The sequence below is a fragment of the Orcinus orca genome, chromosome 2, assembly GCF_937001465.1.
Source record: "Orcinus orca chromosome 2, mOrcOrc1.1, whole genome shotgun sequence".
Taxonomy (NCBI): domain Eukaryota; kingdom Metazoa; phylum Chordata; class Mammalia; order Artiodactyla; family Delphinidae; genus Orcinus; species Orcinus orca.
The window spans coordinates 2,103,054-2,111,482 of NC_064560.1; the positions used below are offsets into that span (position 1 = coordinate 2,103,054).

The 8,429-nt window shown below is 48.0% G+C and overlaps 1 protein-coding gene across 1 annotated transcript; it reads right to left on the minus strand.

The window, feature by feature from the left end:
* Positions 1-5,718: 5,718 nt before the first annotated feature.
* LOC117196134 (60S ribosomal protein L15-like) lies at positions 5,719-8,054 on the minus strand. The gene is made up of 2 exons (XM_033403497.2): positions 7,095-8,054; positions 5,719-6,420 (listed from the first exon to the last, which is right to left on the minus strand). The coding sequence occupies exons 1-2, from the start codon at positions 7,131-7,133 to the stop codon at positions 5,719-5,721; spliced, it is 741 nt and encodes a 246-aa protein (XP_033259388.1). The 5' UTR covers positions 7,134-8,054.
* Between the last annotated feature and the right edge of the window lie 375 nt (positions 8,055-8,429).

An 8,429-nucleotide genomic window follows, 5' to 3' on the forward strand; every position in this document is an offset into this window, starting at 1 on the left:
CCCATGGAATCAGCTCCGCCCCCCGGGCACCATCGTTAGGTGAGGTTAACAGAAAAAAGGAAGGAAGTGAGGGTGACTGGGACCCTGAGAGTCATTCAGCCCAGAGGCAGGTGGGCAAAGGCTGACAGCTCTGCACAGAACGGAAGAGGACAAATAGAAAGCCCAGGCCCAGGGACAAGCAGGACAGCTCTGGGGACGAACAGAGCAGGCAGCCGGCTCGGGACCGGGAGCAGGCCCACGTTTCACCGAGGGCCAGTTCAAAGATTTCTTCTTACTGTTTCCTGACCCAGCAAGTCAAGATCAAAAGTCTACTGCTCGGGCTTCCCTGGTGGCGCAGTGGTTGGGAGTCCGCCTGCCGATGCAGGGGACACGGGTTTCTGCCCCGGTCTGGGAAGATCCCACATGCCGCGGAGCGGCTGCGCCCGTGAGCCATGGCCGCTGAGCCTGCGCGTCCGGAGCCTGTGCTCCGCAACGGGAGAGGCCACAGCAGTGAGAGGCCCGCGTACCACACACACACAAAAAAAGTCTACTGCTCAACTCCCTGTCACCCCTGGTATGTGATGTACCAAAGGCCACTTAGGATTTTTTGCCCTTTGCATCAACATTCTTAAATAACCTTGGACAGCCTAACAATCGAATACAAACCTAGAGTTGCGGTTCTGACAAGCTTATTGTGCACAGAATATTGAAGCTTAGAAACTTGAAGTTTCTTTCTCTGTCATTTGGAGGCATCGTGGTGCAGGGTTGCTGGTGTGAGGCCTGAAGGCTGACTGCCAGCAAATGGGTCCCAGCTCCACGGCCTGTAGCTGTTGACCTCGGAAAGCTACTTAACCACACTGTCTCCATCTGAACAATGGGGACAATTAGAGTGCTTGCCTCAAAGAGCAGTTGTGTGGATTAAACGGCTGATCCAAGTGAAGAGTGACGTGGGCCTAGCCCATTAGAGGCTCTCAGTAAATAGAATCACTGCTTTTTTTCGTTTTTATTTTATATTGGAGTATCAATATTTTATATTGATTAACAATGTTGTGTTAGTTTCAGGTGTACAGCCAAGTGATTCAGTTCCACATATACCTGTATCTATTCTTTTTGAAATTCTTTTCCCATTTAGGTTATTACAGAATACTGAGCAGAGTTCCCTGTGCTGTACAGCAGGTCCTTGTTGGTTATGTGTTTTAAATATAGCCGTGTGTACATGTCAATGCCAAGCTCCCAATCTATCCTTCCCACCCCTACCTGCCTCCAGAATCACTATTACGACATCGGATCCAAGCTGTACGGCCCATCCTGGCCCAAGGAGATGGGAGTGAGGTAGAGGCCATATCAGGAGCTGAAATTTCTTCCCTCTTTTGGGTGTGAGGTGGTCCTTGGGACCCTGGTGGGGAATGTGTCTCCTGGCCCACCCTGGTTCTAGGACCATGACCACACGGGGCTAGGGAAGTGGGCTTTGGTGAAAAACGGGTACAACCTTTCTTCCTGCCTTTGAACTGTCAGCTTCCACAGGCAGAAGAAACCACCCCCCAGGGCAGAATCACGGGCTTCCTTTTAGGCTCCAAGGGACACTTAACAAAGCCTCGGGGGTGGAGGGCTGTTTCTTTGATCTCTATCCCACCCATTCTTCTTAAAATCATATACCCAGGACCTCCCGCCAATTTCTGATCTTTTGTTCCGAGTCAATTCGTGAACGTTCATAAATTGCTTTGAAGATGAAAGTACCACTTCAGTGCACCGCGATACCATTATTATTTTAACAAGTGGAGTCTGCACATGTCTCCTTGACATATAAGCTGTTCAAATATTGGTCTTGTTTTTCAGTTCAGCTGCGTGGGAAAAGAACTTGCGTCATCTCTTGTGTATACTCCCACATCTACCGCTATGTGGAGTGAGCACTGTTTTCATAAAAATATTTGCCTTTTCTCCAACAGAAGAAATTGATGCTTCTCTTGGGGATGCCTCTCCCTTAGCCAAAACTCCAGTAATTATTTTCAGAGATGTGTATTTTTTTAAAATGTCTAATTTATTGCAATGCTTACAAATGCCAATAAAATGTACTCTAATATTCACAAGGCCAACAAAGTTCAGTGCACGCTGAAAAAAGTTTGGTGCACACTGAGAAAAAATACATACACGAACATAATAATGGATTCATAAATGAACACAAGGATGGATTCCGCTTGGAATTGAGGAAGAGAATAAAGCATTTTATTCTCTAGATCCACTCTAAATGGCTATTCTCTACCCAGGCTCCAAAGAGCCTTTTCAGAGAATTTCTCTGGAAGGACATCTGACTACATCATGGCGCATTGCTTTGGCCACCTTTGCTAACTCCGCCGCAAGTCTCACCGACATCTAATGCTTCCATTTGCTCAGCCTCACTGGCAGATCACCTTTCAGGCACTAGAACTGACCTGTGTGCTGACAGCTGGGACCAGGCAGAGAAGGCTGTTGGAGGGGGTTGAAGAGAGGCCACTGGATGGGGCTTAGAAGCACAGAGTCATTACACAAACCCCCAACCTTGCAACTGGTACCTGGGAGCATCCCTCACGCCTGCCACAGGCTACAGGCTTCACCATCTGGTTTCCACTCCACGTCTGAGCATGACATTCTGTGGCCTGGTTTCTCCTCTCAGCCGTGATGGAGGGAGTACACGGTGTGGTCCATCAACCAGGCTTCAGGGACTTACGCTCCACGGAGGAAACGGGCCCGTCCTGTGAGAAGCCAGCGCCTTCCCAGCGGCCAGGGCTTCTCCTGTCCTGGGCTGAAATCCTAGGGGTTCTGGCTGGAATCATCTTCCTGATTCCTGCTTCTTTTAAAGGTTTCCTCGGAAGTCAGTCTGGCTTTCCACAGACCTGGCTCTCTGCGGCTAGCCAGGGGGCCTAACCTGTCTCTCTCAACTGCCCTTGAACCCCAGAAACCCCATTGACCACTAACCCCACCGCAGCCCCCCCCCTCCTCGAGTCCCCAAGCCCCACTGCCTGCCCCCTCTCTGGGATCTGCCCACTGCCTTGTGGCATCTTTGATGTTGTTTGGTCGGTATTGTAATTAAACTTTCCACCAGTGCCTTGTTTTCTTGGGAAGGAGCAATCTGGTTAGATCCACCCCTTGGAACTCCTATCCCAGGATGTCTGCCCAGGACGGCCACCCACTCCAAGTCATCCAGTGCCCCACTGGGCTCGGTTTCTCTGCCATATGGCAGACCAGACACATCCTGGAAGAGTTTCCCACCCCTAGGAGGCAAGAATATGTTCCAGAACCCTCCCTCCCATACCCTGTCGGGGAGATCGGCTCTACTCATAGCAAAATAAACGAAAGCACTCAAAGGTCTTTATCTCTCGCAAGAGCAAGGAGTTCCTCCTGGCTGTCACAAGGGTGTCCCCCTCCTGCCTCGCCCCCCTCATGTGCAATGCGGGCAGAAAGCTAGAGCCCTTAATTCAGGACGTGGGTGCTTATGGAGCACTTGTGGGGCACTTGTTGCAGAAAGTATTACCCCAGACTTAGTGGCTTACCACACACGTATATGATCTCATGGTGTCTGTGGGTCAGGAGTCCCCGTGTGGCTTAGCTAGGTCCTCTGCTCAGGGCTGCACTCAGGTGTCTTCTGGAGCTGGGTTCTCATCGGAGGCTCAGCTGGGGAAGGAACCACTTCCAAGCTCCTGAGGGTTTTGGCAGGTTCGGTTCCTTGCGGGTGGTTGGACTGGGGGCCTCAGAGCCCGGCTGGCTGTCGCCTGCAGGCTGCCCTGTGTTCCCTGCCACGTGGGCCTCATTAAAGCCAGTGAGGGAGGGAGTCTTCTGGGAAGATGGAAGTTGCAAGCTTATGTAACAAAACTGACACCCCAAAACCCTTCCCATATTTCACGGGTTAGGAGTAAGTCACAGGTCCCACCCACATTCAGGGAGGGGATTACGCAGTGTGTGGACACCAGGAAGTGGCGTAAGTGGAGGCCACCCTAGGGTCTATCTGCCGTACTGGGTACCAAAGGAAGGGACAGTTAGGAATACTGGCATCAGCAAGATGTCTTTTAATGAAGGCACTGCGACACCCCAACCATCTCATCAAAGATACTTTTCCAAAAATGATTACGTCTTATATTTAATAATTATTTTAATCGAAGCTTATTACAGTGTATTTGTTTTGATCACATGTAGATTAATGTTAAAATGATAACTAAATCCAGAAGAAATAATTTTTTAATTTCCACTTTTGTTCATATTTCTGTAACAAAGAAGTATAGTGGGCAATCAATGAAAGATTTTCTTTCTTTTTTTTAATAAATTTATTTATTTATTTATTTTTGGCTGCGTTGGGTCTTCGTTGCTGCACGCGGGCTTTCTCTAGTTGCGGCAAGCGGGGGCTACTCTTCGTTGCAATGCGTGGGCTTCTCAATGCAGTGGCTTCTCTTGTTGCGGAGCACGGGCTCTAGGCGCACGGGCTTCAGTAGTTGTGGCTCGCGGGCTCTAGGGCATAGCCTCAGTAGTTGTGGTGCACGGGCTTAGTTGCTCCGTGGCATGTGGGATCTCCCCGGACCAGGGCTCAAACCCGTGTCCCCTGTATCGGCAGGCGGATTTTTAACCACTGTGCCACCAGGGAATTCCCTGAAAGATTTTTCAATCATAAAAATATTTTCTCTTGGAATAAGATCCTGTATGGAAGAGGAATGGAAATACAATTTAAAGATAATAAATTTCCAACACCTAGAGAAGAGAATTCGGTATGTTTTTTAAATGCATGATAGTAGACATAAAATCACTATAGCTTTTCCCTTTCATTAGATATATTTTAAAGAGTGATGAACTGTTTTATTTTAAAATGCCAACATTTGCATTCTGCTGGAAATTCTACTTTTTTTTTTTTTTTTTTTGCAGTACGCGGGCCTCTCACTGCTGCGGCCTCTCCTGTTGCGAAGCACAGGCTCCGGGCGCGCAGGCTCAGCGGCCATGGCTCACAGGGCCACCCGCTCCGCGGCATGTGAGATTTTCCCGGACCGGGGCACGAACCCGTGTCCCCTGCATCGGCAAGGCGGACTCTCAACCACTGCGCCACCAGGGAAGTCCTCGCACCTTTTATGTGAACTTCAGTGGTACCATCAAGGCCAAGGCAATTTAATTTAGGTTAACCAGGATTTGTTTCAGTTGGTAAGAGAAACATCTTTATTCAATTCTCTTTAAAAATGGTGGCATTCCTTTACTTTTCGCCTTTTGGAAGCAGCAGTTGCATATATGGAATAGCAGATTAAGTCTAAAAATGTGGGCCCTACTCAACTTTATTTTTCTGCATATGATTATGATAAAGGATCACGACACCCTTCACATTTCCAAGGAAAACCCAATTGAAAGATTGTCCTTGCCAAACTCCATAAAACAGCAGAGTAAACCAGCAGAGCATTGCATCACCCCAATAAAGCTGTAGGTTTCATCACATGCACCAACAAATCTACATGGCTAGTTTCTGCACTCCTCTTTTCCAGAATTTTACACCTATTGTACCAAACAGCCTTTTAAACACGGACATATCAACTCCCTAATAAAGCAAAAACAAAGGCATTTCCCTTATTAGAAACAAGTTACCCCATCACTTAAGGTCTTCAAACATTATTGCACTTTCAGAACTTGACAATGCATTCAGTGAAACAGTCCGCAGACAACTAGTTTTAACAGACAGAGTAGACACGGGTGTCCTAAACTGTTTATTAGGTAAGGATTTTACAAGCGTCACTCGTGTTAGTGGTAGCGGTGGAGCTGGAGAGCACGGTGCCGTCTCCAGGCTGCGCGGCGAGAACCACCGGTCGTGCGGAGGACCCTGTGGCCTTCCCTGCCTGCAGGCGCCGCCCTGTGCTTGTGGACTGGCGTGGTGATCCACTGGGTGTCAGGGTTTCTTCTCTTAGCTTTATGAAATGGATCAATGAGGACAACCTCCAAAGATCCGTACGTAGAATCTTCACCAACCCAGTAAGGCTTCAGGACGCTCCGGGCCCCAGAGCGGCGCCCAGCTAGCTCCTCGGCGGCAGAGGGGAGGCTTCGAGCGAACCTGAGCGGGTGGACGCCATGGTGGACAGGCGTGCCGTAGGTGACGCCATGGTGGACAGGCGTGCCGTAGGTGGCAGGCACACTTAGGGACCGGGCGTTTGCGGCCACCGCGCCACACGCTAGCCGATGCATGACATAGCCTTGCTTGGCCTCGCAGCCCAGCCGCGCCTTGTCGGGCCGGCGGGGCGCGGGGCGGCGCAGCGCCGAGAGCTGGGGTGCTGCCCGCGGCGTCCCCTGAGCAGAAGCGCATCGCGTCCGACGGCTGCTTCGGCCCCAGCTCCCGGGTGTACGGGCAGGTGCCCATCGCGGCTCACCGGACGGCCGCCGCCAGACGGCAAGGGAGCCCCCAGCTTTCTGATCTCTTTCTGCTGTTTGGGGTGCAGGCCGAGGTGGGCGCTGATAAATTCAACAACAACTGAATATAAATATATGTATATATTTACATATACACACCATACCCCACTGAATATAACATAGGCCTATTTATTAAAATATACATTTCTACGTTTATATTTAGAAATTATTTATATTATTTGTATTCTAATTTATTATGATTAAGTATATATTATGTTTTATTACTATAATTTAATTTAGTATAAGTATGTCTATAATTATATATTTTATCATTATGCTTTATTATGATTATGACGTTTTATTATTTATTGTTACAATTATAAATTTATAAATATATTAAAAATAATTCTTATATTAAAGACAAGTGTTTGGCTGTCCCCTCTAGAAATATTTATTATAATCTTGATGACCCTGAAAGGAATCGTGACAGATTTTCTACAGTTACCTGGTTTTTCAGGCATTTGGTGGGCTGCTGACACACAGCAGTGTGTGGTGTAATGTGAGGCCAGGGCTGGATGGCCTGCCCGTGCCCTGCTTGTGTTTTAAATAAAGTGGACAAAGGTTTGTAAGAAAAGGAATCTGGAGGCTCTGGTTTCTCCGTGACCACCACACCTCGTTCCCAGGATCCCAGTAAAGCAAAGAGACAAGGAGGCCCGAGGGACAGAGCCCAGGCCCTAGGCTGCCCGCTGCCCCTCCAGCTGCACCCTGTTTGTCACCTGAGAGCGGCCACAGCTGCTGGTCCGGGACTTGTCCATACGCACCAAGAGCAGGGGACGCAGCCTTGGTCTGGACTGAGCTCTGATCTGCTCCCAGCACACGGAGTCACAGCCCGATTAATACCCTGTTTACACCAAGGGCTATGGAAGGCACGTGTTTGTCCCTGTGTGGCAAACTGCAACTTCGGGGATCAGAAAATCCCAGCCAGTTCTAATCCATCCACATCTTACGTGCTCATCCTTTCACCATGCCGAGTGGTTGGTGGTCAAGTTCCTTTGTACTCATCACCTTTCAATATATTCATCTGCCGGTAGTCCTTGGTAAAGGATGGTGTCAGGCCCACGTTTCCAAGAGAAAGAAGGTAAAGAAAAGGAAATCACGTTATATACCAACCAAATGCTGGCAAAAATTTCAGTGTATGAACCTAAGAGAATAGAGGTCTCTTCTCCAGAAGACAAACCAACAAAATCCACAGAACCTTGCTTTACTTACCTCTACAATGGGAAGATACTCCCTAACCCCTCAGGGATGAAATCTGTAACAATTTCATAGCTCGGGGATGAATTAGACAGAAATTTGGAAGGTGCAGAGAGTTTAGATGTAGTGTTAAGATGAAGTGAAATGGTACCATTAAAATCAATCTTGCACAGAGCTTTCAAAAATCTTGTGCTTTGGTGACGCTATTTTGCCTTAAAAGTGGGTAACAGCTTCTCTCAAATTCTCAAATTCTTCTCCTCCCACTCCCAACTACTCTAATGCCCCTCATCATTGCTCCATATCTGGGAGAATAATTCTGGGAGTTTATCCACCAAAAACATGTTTAAATTCCTCTTTCCCTCCACTCAGCCTCCCAAGAAAGTATGTGTATAGTACTACCTCCTACCACAGTGAATCTAATTTTTGATTCTTCTGTCAACTAAAAACAAAACAAAACAAAATGCACAACCTAAAAGTTGAGAATTATGTTTTGTTTGGGGACCTTACTGAGAACTATAGCCCAGGAAAGCAGCCTCTCAGATCACTCCGAGGGACTGTTCCAAAGAGGTCAGGGAGGAATCAGGTTATATAGGAGTTTTTGCTGGGAGAAAAAATGTAGTTGAACATCAAAAGATCACTGCTAATCATAAAAAAGTAGACATCTTCAGTTAAGGATTTTAGTGCTTTTCTGTGTATGGGAAGATGCAAGAGTCTGGGCTCATTGAAGTCATTCCTTTGATAAGCATCTTTGCTCTCTAGGGCCAGTATCTTGTTTTTCTCCATCCTGAGTTCCCCTCAGGGCGTACCATCAGCGGGGCTGCCATGGCTGATGGCTTGATGGCCTGAACACCCTTTGT

Bases quoted from the DNA above. Each gene is read 5' to 3' on its own strand.
- LOC117196134 (XM_033403497.2), bottom strand. From the start codon at position 7,133: ATGGACAAGTCCCGGACCAGCAGCTGTGGCCGCTCTCAG. The intron at 6,421-7,094 runs GTGACAAACAGG...TGAATTTATCAG, and splicing joins GCAGCTGTGGCCGCTCTCAG to CGCCCACCTCGGCCTGCACC.